Source organism: Micropterus salmoides, unplaced genomic scaffold, assembly GCF_014851395.1.
Source record: "Micropterus salmoides isolate LMB-PRFRI ecotype aquatic unplaced genomic scaffold, ASM1485139v1 Ms_hic_scaffold_7, whole genome shotgun sequence".
NCBI classification, from domain to species: Eukaryota; Metazoa; Chordata; class Actinopteri; order Centrarchiformes; family Centrarchidae; genus Micropterus; species Micropterus salmoides.
Window position 1 is genome coordinate 18,649,288 of NW_024044459.1, and position 15,930 is coordinate 18,665,217.

General features: G+C 40.6%; 1 protein-coding gene across 1 annotated transcript; it reads right to left on the reverse strand.

The window, feature by feature from the left end:
* Window positions 1–10,749: 10,749 nt before the first annotated feature.
* Window positions 10,750–15,600, reverse strand: LOC119892138 (homeobox protein orthopedia B-like). Its single transcript, XM_038704250.1, has 3 exons — window positions 15,408–15,600; window positions 14,699–15,093; window positions 10,750–12,099 (listed from the first exon to the last, which is right to left on the reverse strand). The coding sequence occupies exons 1-3, from the start codon at window positions 15,481–15,483 to the stop codon at window positions 11,599–11,601; spliced, it is 972 nt and encodes a 323-aa protein (XP_038560178.1). The 5' UTR covers window positions 15,484–15,600; the 3' UTR covers window positions 10,750–11,598.
* Between the last annotated feature and the right edge of the window lie 330 nt (window positions 15,601–15,930).

Consider the following 15,930-nt stretch of genomic DNA (forward strand, 5'->3'; position numbering starts at 1 on the left):
CTTGAGGCTTGACTTGGATACTTGCTCAGAGACTTGAGGCTTGACTTGGATTCTTGCTCAAAGACTTGAGGCTTGACTTGGATTCTTGCTCAAAGACTTGAGGCTTGACTTGGATTCTTGCTCAGAGACTTGAGGCTTGACTTGGATTCTTGCTCAAAGACTTGAGACTTGACTTGGATTCTTGCTCAGAGACTTGAGGCTTGACTTGGATTCTTGCTCAAAGACTTGAGGCTTGACTTGGATTCTTGCTCAGAGACTTGTGACTTGACTTGGATTCTTGCTCAAAGACTTGAGGCTTGACTTGGATTCTTGCTCAGAGACTTGAGACTTGACTTGGATTCTTGCTCAGAGACTTGAGACTTGACTTGGATTCTTGCTCAAAGACTTGAGGCTTGACTTGGATTCTTGCTCAGAGACTTGAGACTTGACTTGGATTCTTGCTCAAAGACTTGAGACTTGACTTGAACTCTAGCTCAGAGACTTGTGAGCATCTCTGCTTTGTATGACTTTATACCACCTCTGCAGTAGAGCACATCTGGATGTAGCCAGAGACTGGTTGGCAAGTGTATGGTTGTATCGTTCCTTGCATATCTGTGTGGAGAGGCATTCACAATATGGCTACATGTTCAGTTAATCCTGAATATATATATACTAATACTCCCCCCTGGGTGTTTTTTATTTTGCTAGGAAAACCCAACCAGACATGGACATGGAAATGTTGCTGTATTCAAAAGCACAGTGTTGATCTTTTGCACAACACAACGAACACAGTGGACCAGAATGTAGCTATAGTAAAAGAGAAAGCGAGAAAGAGTCAGAGGGGAGAGGGAGAAACTGTGATGTAATTTGGTTTGTAGTGACATAGCAAACTCATTTAGATGAAACTAATTGTGAGTGTCCATGCTGCCATTGTGAAAGGTCAAAGTCAGATGTGGCTGAGTGTAGGAGATGATGATCCTGTCAATGTTCGTAATAGAACAGCCCACACTTTCTCTAATTCATCTGAAATGAAAAGACTGTGTGAATCTCTGGAACACAATTATCTTAAGCTAATGATAGCTGACGTTTTCTCATAGTGATGAAGGTCTGTGATGGACTACAAACAAAAAACAAAACAATAATGAACTTAATGAATAACATTTGGTCTAACAGCCCCTCAGCCTGTACAATGCTGATGACCTATTCAAGGTGTATTACTTTAATTTAAAAGCCAGTGGTCAGTGTTAATAATTAGTTGTCTTACAAAGTCCTTGTGTTGTGAAGATGTCTGAACTTATTAGCCAGGGCTTCGCTGCTAATGTGTGCTTGGCTAATGTGAATGACAGCCGAGGGAAAAGAAAATGTTAGGAAAATGTTAGATAGTGTGCTACAAGTGCTTGTCTCTTGGTGATTTCACACAAATGCTGCGATGTGTGTGATGTGGCGCTGGGGTACATACTGTAATTATTTAAATCGAATTTATTAAATGAATCGATAGATTTTAATGAAGTAACCCCACAGTCATTATACTGCTCCAAATGATGAACAGATATATCAATTCACATTATGCCAGTCTATTCACATGCCAGTTCATCGTCTAATCTAATCTAATACAATCATATCTAACCTCTCTTCCCCATATTACCACCCAACAGACCTACACCCTATCACTGAAATCCTGAATGAATGAATTAACATGATTTGCTGTCCAACAGAGAACTTTGTGCACTTTGCGGTCTGCAATGTGAACATAAATCAGGATATGAAATGCAATAATGGCCAGATTAGATCAACAAACAGTTACATGAAGTAAACATGACAACATACACAAATATCCGGCTAATGTGTGACATACAAACACCCACCAACAAACACATATTAAATCAGCGTTTGGCAAATGTCCCTGCTCTGATGTTGGTGAAAATGTTAACATGACGTTCAGTTTGAAATTAAATTAATTAAGAAAGCTCCATGGCTTTGCTATTAAAATAAATCCAACTGGAGGTGGCAGCTGCCCCGTCTCAACAAGATAAAAGATTACAACACCATCTAGTGGCAAATGGAGGAACAGGTTTGATTATTTTTAGTCTATGAGTTTATTATATTGAGATATGCATGAATTAAAATTCACTAGAATTTTCTTAGAAATGCAACCCAATTCTGCTCATCAGAATTGTCTTAAAGATAGAAGCGACTCAGAAAATTTTATGGAGTGCCCACCGTGTCTGTGGCCAGATGTGTTAGTCACCCCCCATGTGGCCAAAGTTAAATCACAAAGATTGTTGACTCCAGACATTAGTGTCTTAACCCTGCCTTGGCATCCCAGCATGTAACCTCCTTCTGCACACCTGCTCCCTGGCAAAGACAGCACATATAGCGAAGTATCTGGCTTTGTGGCTGATTATGTGTTGACTCCCTTCCACACACCCATGCGCACACTCTTCTTGTGTGGATCTGTCCGTCAACACAGCGGTCCAGCCTGGGCCTCCTTACTGCCTGACTGACCCATTCATCTCCTGTAGGGGCCATAATGAGCTGACCCTCCCTGTTTGGACCGACCTGACAGAGAGAGATTACTTTAAAGGCTGCATAGATTTTCTCCCTTGTCCCCTCCTCCCCATTCCTCTCCCATGAAAGTGGTTAATTCAAAGTGCATTAACGAGGAGCGATGGACAACACACACTTCTTTTAATTACCTTCCAACGAGTTCTTCAGGGGAGGCCTGGTGACTCCCATTTGATGCTGGCCTGTTTGTTTGGCTTGCTTTTACCAGTTTAAGACTTTTATCTAATACAATTTTCATGGTCAAGATAAATCATAATGAAGTGTTTATGGGTCAGTCATAGAGATATTGTATATTAGGGTAACAAATGACAGGATATACAAAATAAATCTTCACAAAAATTGCCTTGGTTTGGCTTTGATTCACTTATTTTCTTGTTTAATGTCACACCCATCAACTAAATACTAACAAGGTTATTGGACAAACCTTGATTCTGTTCACCATTAAGAATATATTGATATTGTTCAAAATGTATGTTGATTATGCTGAGGCATAATAATTATTATTTTTGGATGTAAAATTTGCTTTTGAGAGTAGCATAAAGGGAACTTCATCTCATTATGCAACCCTGTTGGAAAATAGCAACTAAATCTACCATGTATCTTGTTTTGTGCATACCAGAAAGAGCCACTGGAACATCTTGTGAAGAGCTTTTTGTTGTCTTCGGCCTGGCATAGCAATAAACACACTTACAAATTGTGCAGTGATGATTGATGTTGCATGCAGATGATGAGAATAATTCTACATAATAGTATAATTACAGAGTGCACTGTGGAATAATTGTTCTAGAGCAGCAAGGGACCTCTTTTCCCCAATCAGGCAGAGTGCAGTGGCTCAGAATATAACTAAAGGGCCGAGGGAGTAAAATCATTCCTTAAAAGATAAACTTCAATCTTTTTTTGGTTGATTGGCGAGGAAATAGTTTGTGCAAAGTCAAAAGTTATCCGATTATATTTAAATTTGTTTAGTCTTTGTTTAATTGACCCAACTACAGCCTATAATAATGTGTGTTGTACTCATAGCTTACTCATTACTAACTCATTCAAGCCTGATCATAAACCCTGACTGATGTGACCCCGTCTCCAAGCTTAGCCTGGTGGAAAAACACAAGACAAAAATGAATTGAAGGGAAGCTTCTGAGCATCCTCTCTTGTAAGATAACTTGTTCTTTCAAACAAACTATTCATATCAGAGTGACCCGTTCGTTTGTTTTTTTGTCATGCACGGGTTAGTCTCTGGCATCAGAGAAAACAAATGAGAGATGATTTCAAGAACAAACCTGCTTCAGTGTAGTGTAAAGTTGGGTATCTGCTGGGTTAATGATTTAAGGACCGCTTCCTATCTTTATGGAACACAATTTTATTTTGCAGGCCACCCTCTTATTTATAAAAAGTCTCAGGAGGTTCCTTTCAGCTCATATCTTGGAAACCATTCTTTCAGTTGTATGCAGCAACCATCTCCAGTTACCGGTATAAAAACAACTAAGCATCAACTGTCTCTTTGCATCTCGTAGCTCCAGTCTGAAGCTTTAATGTGACTTTGTGAAGCACCTGTTGGCCGACGTTGACTACGGTGCCCAGTGTAACCAGGCTTTCATAATATCAGGCCACAGGTTTTGGTGCGGGAGGAGCCAGGAGACCACTGGAGCTTTTAGCATAAAGAAGGATGGGTGCACCTGTGGCAAAAGAAAGATAAATACCGGACCTCAAAAGACAAGGATAGGTCTAATGCAATGGATTTTTTAACATTGCCTTTTTTCAAAACCATCGTCTTCCTCTTTTAGTACAAATGACCTAAATCTTGGCCAATTGCAATTAATTCGCCCTAGGCCTGGAGAGTAGTTTATTACGCCTAACTCTACAACCTTGTAGAGGAGCTAGGACTGTCCTATTGTGTATGCAAAATCTGCATCCTTTTTCTCAGTTCTGATTGATCTTGTACATCCAATTTGAATATATAAACTACATGTCGTCCCCTAAACATACAGTTTGAAGTTCCCTGGTTGAGGTTCCCGCAAACTCTGAAACATATCTGCTCAGGGTAGGTGGGTGGGCCTTTGACACTCAGTAAATGTGTTTCTTCATCATTCAGCCTCCACTGTGGTCTGGCTACACTTCTCCAAGCTAATAAACATTGATTAGTTCACATAATCAATGCACTCAATGACAATGATTCAGTGCACTGCATAAATGTATCGACTGCAATCAGCTGTAAACAGCAGCCCTCTTTTTCATGCATTTTCTGTGTTTTATTAGCTGTGTTTTGATGGAACAATAATTGTACAGCTCTCTGTAGAGTTAACAGACATATTTCATTAAGTGATACCGAGATGAGATAAAATCTATTGACCATCTGTCTACATTTAGAAAAAAGAATGTATGAATGACTAAAAATATTTTTGCACAGCACTGTGATCCTCTCAACAGCCACCAGGAGGTGGCAATGTTTAGCTGCTGCTGGCATAAAAGTACTGACAGCCCTTTGTTGCTTTCTTATTCCCAAAGAGTTTCACACTAAGTTTCATTTTATGTATCTTAGCAGAGGTGAGAGAACTAAATAAAATACTGACTTTTCTATGCTTCCAATTCAATTAAAATCAGCAGATTCAAATCAGGAAATGAAGTGAACAACTGATGGATATTGTAACCACAGAACTACAATATATTGTTCAGCCACCTGCCTTCAAGTTCAACACCTAAAAACACATCCAGCCTGTCAGTGTGGGTGAGAAAAGTTTTTGGGGAATTCCATAACCTGCTCATATAAAAACACCATCTAAGGTATAAAAGACAGCCACGTGATATCACCTTTCACTTAACAGTTGAATTTAAAGAAAAAGTGAAGTAGGAAAACCCCAACATGAAGCATGTAACTTTGCTATTCCTGGTTTTGGTGGCCATGCATGACCAGGTCATGTAATGAATGTTGATAAAGAAGAAAAGCCTGTTTAATCAGGACGGATCACTGTGTAGAGGTGGAGAATGTCAGAGAGAGCAGGCACAGCTGCTCAGTGAGAAATCCAATATTGACTGTCGGGATAAATGTCCTGCATATTCTCTCATGTGTCCCAGGGGCTGTAGTATTATGCCTCTCACGTTAGCACTCCTAATTGGATTAAAAATGGCTTGTTATTGGGAGAAAAATGACTGAGAAAACTATCATGATTATTGCCTCTCAACAATGTTGGCTCCCAGAGATGAAGTGGTGAAGTGATTGTCATGGCTTTGGAAAATGTCAAAATCAGGCAATGCAGTCTGTTTTGAAGCAAATAGTTGCTTTGATTGATTGATTGTGTTTTTGAGATCAAACCAATGGGACATTAAGCAGTTACATTCAGTGCCTCATTCATTGTCTTATTCTGGTTCTATGAAGCAAGAAATGTCACATCAAAGTCTGGCATTTATGGCATTTATTCACAATGTTTTATACTTTTCAAGTTGTTACTAGACTTTGTGTGTGTGTGTTTTTACTGTATGCATGCACACATGGCTGTGAATGCATGCGTAAACAGAAATGGAACAGACAAATCCATCAGACGTCCACTGGGTTTTGGTTTGTGTCCCACCAGGAGCACCCATTAACAGAAAATAAATGCTTGATGCCATAAAGCTGACAGTGTCTCATTCATACTGACAATCTGGCTAAATTACACATAAAAGCACTGATAACATCATCATTAAATATTGATTTTAAGGATGGTTGAAATGAAAACACATCCACACACACTCTGCAGATGAGGGAATTTGGATGAGAGTCAAAGCAGATGGAGCAGAGTGGTTTTTAAAAAAGGCAGCTGCAGTGGCTTCTCGTGAGAAAAATGTGGACAGAGCAGAGGCGGAGGAAGTAAAGGAGAGAGTAAGAAAGGAGGAGAGAGGTAAAGGGTTGGGGGTGTAGAAGGAGATTTAAGGCTGAGGCTCAGAGCAGATGTTAGTGTTGATGATGATGGATGCAGGTTGTTGAGATGCAGAGTTGTTATGATGAGAGGCACTCGCAGCCTCCTCACCCCCCCCCCCCCCCCCCCCCAGATGTCACTGTGTGTGCCTGTTTGTGCCTGTGTGTGTGTGTGTGTGTGTGTGTTACGTAGCAGAGGAGAGGAAGATGCTGAAATGAGCAAGCCACATGCCCAAATTAGGTTAAGACTAAATCCACTTTATCTATCTTGGTTTTTATGAAGGTGTAGATTGAACATTCTGTAATGCAAAAAAATCTCCTCCTCCGTCTAAACTAAGATCATCTTCAAGTAATCACAACGATGAACAGAAGAACAGAATGAGATGCAACAAAGGAGAGTTTAGATACTGATTGGCACAGATGAGGCTAATGAACAACTGTCTTTTACACTCTAAGGCGCAGCACGGTGAAAGGCAACTTCCTCTAAAGGCCTAAATTGGCTTAATTTGAAGATTTTTCACCTTTATCTCACACAAGAGAGACGTTACATTTTCTTGCATTAAACCATGTATCACCGGGCTACCACACACATCCCTGCAATAATCCAAATTCACCAAACACCACACACATTTGCTGCACACACACATACATAGGCGGCAGGTGGTGTGTGTGTGTGTGTGTGTGTGTGTGAATGGGACATGTTGAGTGGTAACCTGCTCTACACTCTAACCAGATAAAAGGTGCAGGACAGAAACACGTCGGTAATTGATTGCTAATTAGTTCTTTTGCTGTCGTCCATTGTGTCCTGACAGAGCTTTGCCCTGGGCTGTCTATTCACCCGCCCACTCCCTGGCCTTGCAGCATGGAAATAAGCATAGGCAGTCCATAATGAGACACATTGAAGTAACCACAGCGGGCAACAGAAACTGCTTTACGAAGCCTCTGTTATTGAACTCTTGGATGCAAAGACAGAAGACTTGACAGTGCATATGGCAGATTTTTTTTACATCAACTTCACAGGCATTATCAGACAGAAAAGCATTCATGAGTCTTATTCCATTATTGATGATTAGGTGATGCATTTCCTCTTGTAAATGTCCAGCTCCAGACCCCACAAGCTGCATTCTACAGTACGTGTTGCAGCAGACTATGTGCTATTTCCACTGACTTGCTATACCCACATCTCTCTCCCTCTCTCATCAGTGCATGAGAAATTACCTAATGAGGAATGGGTCGCACATTTCCACAAACTCATTAACCCGCGAGCGAGTGAGACTAATTGCAGCGTTTGGGTAATGTGATTTCACATCTGTTACTGCAGCCCAGGACACAGTAGTCAGCACAGGGCTGGATCTGGTGGGCTGAGCCACACATAGAGCTAGATTTACCAGAACAACACACTCAGGCTGACACCGCTGCAGCTACAGCCTGGATGGGTGGAGACGCAGTCAGTTTGGTTGTGGTTATAACATTTGATCAACTGTTGTGATGCAGTACCTTGTAATTACATGCTTCTGCAGGGTAGGTGGGCCACCTGCATTCATTCTGAAAAAGAAATGATAGACTGCTGCTCGGCCAGAGGTGGGATGGGTAGTGTGGAGGTAAGACAAATAAGCAATGACTTCAAGTTAGAGACCATCATTAGCCAAACAGTCATTCCATTAAGAAAAAATAGCAATGTTTAGTTTTTTTTCTGTTTCTCAAAACATGTCCATTTATTTTGATACTGAATGCCAGATTGTGACAGTACATAAAAAAAGGGTTTGACATCCATTTACATCCTAGATTTACACTGCTATAATGTTCAATGAGTATAAACAACAATTGAGTTTTTTTCCCTTAACATTCAAGGTGACTTGACTATACATTTAGCCAAGACAAAAATTAAGGTTTTCCTTCCTCAGTTTGCTGTAATTAGGCTTTCTTACGGCCTGTAAAATAATGTGGCCTTGTCATTGTATCAATCTGTAAATGTAATCACAGTGTGATGCTGTGTTACCCTGCTGCATGGCACACTTGTGAACAGCTTGGAAAACAATGTCAAATTTTTTATTTCATTTTATTACTTGTTGGAAAACTTCAGGCTATTTCATTCAAGCTAATTGCATATAATGGAAACATATTGACACACACACACACACACACACACACACACACACACACACACACACACACAAACAATATGAATGCACAGAGAGGAATAAATGATTTTTTCAGGGTCTTGACTTGGGTTGGTATTTTCAATAATTCAGTAAATTACTGCAAACAAATTTATGTTAATAGAAAGGTGGGAACCAACTGTTTAATATGGGAAAAGTAATATTTTGTTAATTATGATTAATCCTTTGTTTAACCCCCCTGCATTGTTACAGAAACTCCAATTATAAGTTTACAGGCAGTGGGACTGCTTATGGTAATGCCATATCTCATCAATTACCATCCCATGACCGTAAATTGGCCTCAGCGCTGACAACGAGATGAGGTTAACACGCTGATTAATTTGAGCTGCTGTGATTTCAGGCTCAAGTTGACACTTATAATCTTTGACACAGACAGTGAGGTCCGCTCACTTTCATAATGGAAAAAATTTATTTACTTCTTTCGGAGCTGCGCTTGAGTTTATAGACATTACACCTCACATCAGGATCATTTGAAAGTAACCTGACGCAAACAAGGTGAGTTTTGCTCATTACAGAACTGATGAGCAAGTAATGAGGAATTTTAAATAAATGTCAAATGATCAAAAGGCTAAACTGATTAACTGTATCTTTTTGGATATGACATTCATGTAACAACAAAGTTAACAATACAAGCTAGGCTTAATAATAAATCAGAAATAATGAAAACACATCAGTTTACCAACTTGGTGGGTGACAGTGTGTCAGTTTAGATTCATACAGGTCTCAGAGGATTGAGTTTGTCCATTTCTTTAAAAACATATAATGGATATTTGTACCAAATTTCATATTAAAGATATTGTCACAAATTCAGAAACAACAATATATGCGAAAATTCTAATTGTTTTATGCATTTTATTTTATTTTTTTCTTTTCCCTATTATTACCCCAGATCTTAATATTTATCTGATATTTTGTTTATTGCTTGTTGGGTTTGTGCTCATCGCTTCGGCAAAGTACTAACTGATAGGTGCCAGACAGCTCCCTCCATAAACAACTTTTTGGGATGCATAGGAAGACAAAGCAAATGAACACGTTATTGATAATGTGCTGTAGGGAAAAGAGCGGTGCGCAATTTTGAGTACTAGGCATAAGGTCTTTATAGATTTGCCTAAGGTTTATTTCTGTAATTAAAGTTTCTAAGCATCATTGAAATAGGAAGTCTGGTTGTGGGTCTACATAAAAGTCTCCCAGTGTTTTGTGTAGGCCTATCTGCACTATAGTGACCTCACACACTACAGCATATGAGCAGATAACAAAGCAAAAGGACTATACAAACCGGTCGATCCCTAATTTGTGTGAAAAATAATGTGAAAGCTACACGGTGATTCTGTGCTGGTCCATCAGTGACTTAAATTTGAAGATAGCCTGATTAAACCAAAGTATGACACTGCAGTTTTGCTGTGTGGCCTAAACACTGTACTTAGGCCCACAAATGAATAATACAGTTGTTTCCTTGTGGCACCAATTGCATTGTGTACAGGAGTGACCTGCAGATATCAGACTAAATTCAGATTTAAGTTTGACCCAGACACATGTTGATATAGTCTAATAGGGTTGTTGATTATCTAAAATATGGTGGAGTTCCAGTTGCTATCATATTTCTGAAACATTACTCTAAGAACTGTGTGTCCTGTTAATCTTCTCTGGCACACCTATAATAACCCCATTTGGATACTACAAGATATTTATAGTTTGTTGCAACTAATTGAACTAATTGATTATATCATTTCAACATGCCACATGCCAACTTCAGCCCTAAAATAGAAGCTTTAGAAACTATAGGCTGATATATACTATAGAGTACAGACACACACAGGCCTGTGATTCCTCCTGTTTAGTTACAGTCCATCCAGGCGGCTCAGTGGAATGACCGTCATGGTAAAAAAGCAATGACCGTCACATCACAGCACTGACATCTTTACTGCTTCTGTCTGCCACCATGGGACCAGTCACCCTTCATAAACCCTTTAACCCTGTCACTTCAAACACTGTAAAAAAATAAATAATAATAAAGAGAAAAGGAAATAAGGAATATATATATATTTAAAAATACAATGAAATCTTCATAAGTAGGCTACCATCAACACCCTACAACAAGGGTATCAGAGACATGAATCATTCTTGTTTTGACATTCTTGAAAATTACTTTTATTTGTTTCTTTCATTTTAAATTGGTACAAACCCGTCAATGTGGTGCATTTCGATGTAAGATCAAACATTTAAGAAATGTGTCAAGTAATAGCACATACAAGAAGTTAAAACATGTCACAAAAAAGACCAGCGGGTACATAGCAAGAATGTTTCATCTACACAAAACATCCTAAAAACAGAGTAGGCCTACTGAAAGATCCTTGTATTTTTTTCCCTCTTTAGATGAATGCTCCTGTCTCATGCAGACGAGACTGAGGTCGCCTAACAAATATACCGCAACTGTGGGCACATTTTCTCCATAAATCATCCAAGCGTTTAAATCCACATGCACAGTGCATGCCTGAGACCCAGTTCAATAGGCCTGCCTACAGTATGGTGCATGTGTGACTGTTACCAAAATGTATACCCAATCTTATAAATAACCGTTTGACATAACACAACTTCACCTGAACACAATAACATGTGTGCATAGACACACTCAGTGAAAACGTAAATACGACGATTGTTTGGCTCTCAGTAATTATGGCCTATAGTCTAGAGATCATTACAATAATATTATTCATCAATAGTTGATAAAATCCTTTTGAATTAACAAGATAAATAACCCCAAACCCAAGTTTTTTCTTCCATTTGTCCATCAGAGTTGTCCTTTCCTTTTTGTCATGTATAGATGAAGTCACATACAGTCTCCATTTTCTCTCGTTTCAGGCCTGATTAGCTCGCTCGTTCTCTCGTCATCTAAATAGCGGGAATAAAAACAGAAAAAGAGCCGCATGTTGGGGCTGGGAGAGGGAGGGGAAGGGGTGTGTGTGGCAGGGTGTTTTTGAAAAGTCACTAAGTGAAACTCATGGACACTGTGTGCTCCAGCGCTTTGCGCCGCAGTGACGCGATGCTTGTCCCTCTCCACATGTCACTGTCCGGGGAACTACACAGCTGCGGGGAGCCCGATACGTTCGTGGGGCCGGAGAGAGATGCCGACATTCCGGGGAAATGCGACTGGTAGAGGTGGGACTGCAGACCGGAGCCGTTGGAGGACAGGCCGTTGGAGAGACCCATCGAGTTTGGTGGCGGTCCTGGACCCAGGCTGCATTGTGACAGGGACTGCATGCCAGGCTGGCGACCCAAGGACGGCGGGAGCTGCAGCTGGGAGACCCCCGGCATCCCCGTGGCCCAGCGAGAGTCGTTGGCGTGGAAGGAGCACAGGCTGTTCTCCATGGCGGCCGCGGCCGAGAACTGTGGCAGGCCTGGGGTTGGGAGCAGCGTCCCCGGGGCGCGGAAAACATTGGTGGTCTTCTTCCTTTTCTTCCACTTAGCGCGTCTGTTCTGGAACCAAACCTGCAAACAAAGAGACAGGACCGTGAACCTTCAGAAGGATATACTGGGGAACATATGATGTCTGGAGCAGTACCTGTTTACATGACACTGTGATGAGGACAGCGAGGTGGATGTTAAGTATGTCCATCCAGTAGGCCTAATGTGTTAGTGTAAACACGGGAGAAAATACTATTCCGCACGATAATCTCACAGTCTGACCACACTGAGACATCGGGCTCTAATAAAACATTAGGGTCTATAATATTTATACCCTATCCTACTGCAAATGGACTAAAGACCTCTTATGAATTTATTCATTACTACTAGCCTTTGAGGGAGTTGCCTACGTTCAAATAGCAGGTGTAATTCATTCTTCTAAATTGCATTAGAATAGCCTATATAACTAAGAAAATCTTCTTAAAAAATGAAGCTGTTATTTCTTGTATATACCAGCCATTCGGCTATTGTCAAAATAATATTCCGTGTTTCTAAGACGCAATATTCCAGGGTTAGGAATTTCGCTGCAAAGAAAATCTAATAAGCAGAAGGCGCTCTGTATAAAAATGCAGCCGTCAGATGGGGTTTTATTACTGCCGTTCCGCAGCAGTGGGTCGAACAATTTATCTTTCTAACATCTTATTTACAAGCAGATTAGCTGAAAATTGCCCTAAATATTGTGTGGGCTAAAATACAAATGGCCAGCATTACTGTACACAATCTACGTGAATATAAAAATCGCCAAGCACGCGCGAGAACCACAAACACACAGACTCGCTTACACAACTGAAAACGCACGCGCTTCACTGTTGGGCTTTATAAAGATTTCATCATGTTCGGGCGTGATTAATGCGCGCGCGAGGCCGTGAGTCGATGCCTGCGTATTAAAAGTGAAATCCCGCTCAGCCATCCGTGAAACGTCGCCCAAACCCATTACACTTGAGGGGGAAAGAAAATGCAATTTCTCATTCCATTAAAAAAGTACAATATATTCTGGAGTCCTATTAAGACGTCGCTGATAGAGCATTTTAAAGGAGAGGCTGTGGAGGCACGCACGCGGGCCAACACGCCCGCCCACTGAAGGCTGCACCTGCACGGCCTGCACTAATGTTTACCAACAGCGAGCAGGAGCCGACCTGCACTGAGCGGGTAGGATCCTGCACTAGATAGAATAAAGAATTGATTATTAAAGTGACTAATGGTAATACTGGTTTTATTGCTTTCAGTGGGATCATTTGCATGAATTTCACATCACTGGTTAATAACCCGTTCACAGTTATAAATAAGGCTGAAATTGGTTGATAATGTGTTTGGCTTATTAAAGCCTGGTATATTGCTGTATTCTTGTTGAAAAATAAGTACAGTGTTTCTTAGCCACTTTAAATTGTTTAACAGTGGTTCATATGTTCAATTTGCAAAAATACTAATGATTGAAGAGAAATTTAAATGCCACCACTGTAAGTTAAAAATATTTGTCACACAATCCCACCCTGATAGTTTTGGGGGAAAAAATGAATAAAAAAATCAGATTTGAAAATCTTAAAATATGTAAAATATTAGTGCACTGTTAATTCCCGGCCAGGGTAATTCGCTATATTTATTATGGTAAAATATTATAGAAAAATAATTGCTAAAAGACTTAATGATACACTGTACGCAATTGTTGCAGTTCCAAATTTTAAAACTGCACAGAAACAAAACGAAATGAAGATCAGGCAAAAGTAAGGAACTTTCACACCCCCAGTTTAATTATTTCCGGGGTTAGTCACCACAGGTGGCGTTATACAATATTTTCTGAAAATCGTAAAAGCCACCTAAATGTTTCTCGACTTACAAGCACCAGATTCCTGCTCGTTATTCTCCAGGTGAGAAACGTTTCAGCACCTTGGACAGAGCACGTGATATATTAGACGGTGCACGGCTTCTTATAATTAAATATAGGTTAGTATCAGGCTAAACTTGAACATATTATGGGATATTTGAATCATATAATTACATTAAATTAAATTAAATAGGCTTGAGTCGGTATGTTTTTTGTGTTATTAATCAGAATCCAACGAATCTACTTTCATTTGTTATGCTGCATACTGAGGCAGAATATCGTGCTGTATAAAAACCTAAAAAATACAATATTTTAAAGTGATTCTAATGACAAGCTGCACAATAGTACATTTTAAATTATGGTTTGATGTAACTTAGATGGTGTCAATCCACCCCTTAGCTTTTATATTCTAAGAATTTGCCCCCCAAAAACTTAATAGCCACAACATTTCCGGGGATAACAGGACGAGTGACTGAAAATGCATTATGGTAAACGAAAGACTGTTAGAAGTGACCAAACTATGTTTTACAAGCGCACAGAGGGGACTGGTCCTGAATCCTCTCTTGATGTCTGTGCACATTCTCACACATCCCGGTCATAGTTAACTAAGGAAGGTTCAAATCAGTTCCAGTTGCCTTTGGATGGATACCTTAAAGATGGATTTAAAGGATGATTTTTTGGACATTTATATCTTGCTGAAAAATCCCCTATACGGTCAAACCTAGACTCAAAGCCACGCCCTACCACACCGTTCCAGAGTTTGCATCCGGTAAAAATCACCCACATTGCACAAGTGTTTACCTGAACTCTGGACTCAGTGAGGCCGATCCTCAGCGCCAGTTCCTCCCGCATGAAGATGTCAGGGTAGTGGGTTTTAGCGAAGCTGCGCTCCAGCTCGTTGAGCTGCGCCGGGGTGAAGCGCGTCCTGTGCCGCTTCTGTTTCTGCTGACTGGAGGTCTGTCCGGAGCTCTGCTGCGGTTGCTGTTGCTGCTTCTCCTGCTCCTTCCCGTTCACAGGCATGCCGGCAGAGTTGGATCCCACAGTAGCGATGTCTTCTCCCGGCAGGAGAGTGGTTCCCTCCACAGAGTCTGAACCAGGGGCCATGTCTCCCGGATGCCCCTGGTCTTGCACTCCACCACCCAGCCGGCACTTGAGAGCTTCTCGGTGTCCGAGTAACTCTGCAGCATCCTTCATCCCTGAAGGGTGAGGAAGAACGAGGCTTTGAGTAAATGCATGGCAAAATCTTAAAGCGCAGCATCTTTAAATGAGTTAGGCTACATGACATAGTTTTGCTTCTTTATAACAAACGAGGTACATTCAGTTAAAGAATAGAACAAGTAAAATCAATATAGCCTGGGTAGTAATTTTATAGCGCATTTTTGCTGTCAGATAATTCCAGATAAATTACTGTAACGAATTGCTTCGACCAACAATAAACCATTTAGCTATTAACACAATTAACCACACAGCCTATCACTTCACAAGGTTGAATAAGAAGTTGAAATCTTACACTGGAGTTTAGGGCCGGAGTTTAGTGATGATAACTCACCGAGCCGAGCATCCAGGAGGTCGGCGTGAGAGAGCATGGCGTACCGCTCCAGGGCGAAACGCGCTCCAAAAAAATCCTACAACTTTGGGGCAATTTAAAACGTATATATCGTCTAAATGAACGAAAATTCGGTTTGTGGTTAAAAAAGGAGGTCCCTTGCATTATAATGTCCTTTAGAGCGACGGGGAGGCGCTTATTAGTTGAAAGAACCCGTGAGCTTCCTCAAATAAGAGCCAATCAGAGCGGGAGCTTGGAAATGTCAGCGACGTGACTCCCCCCTCTTTTTTTTAAACACACACATACGCAAGCACGCGCGCACAAACCCAAACGCGCACGAAACACTACAATTCAATTCAATCCTCTGCCATTCCATCCTCTGATTTATTAGCTTTTCATGCTTAAATTATTCCACGTTAAATGTCTTAATGTGTTTGTTTAATCTCATATAGCCTGTGCCATGACAGGACTCCTGTTCTGTAGATAG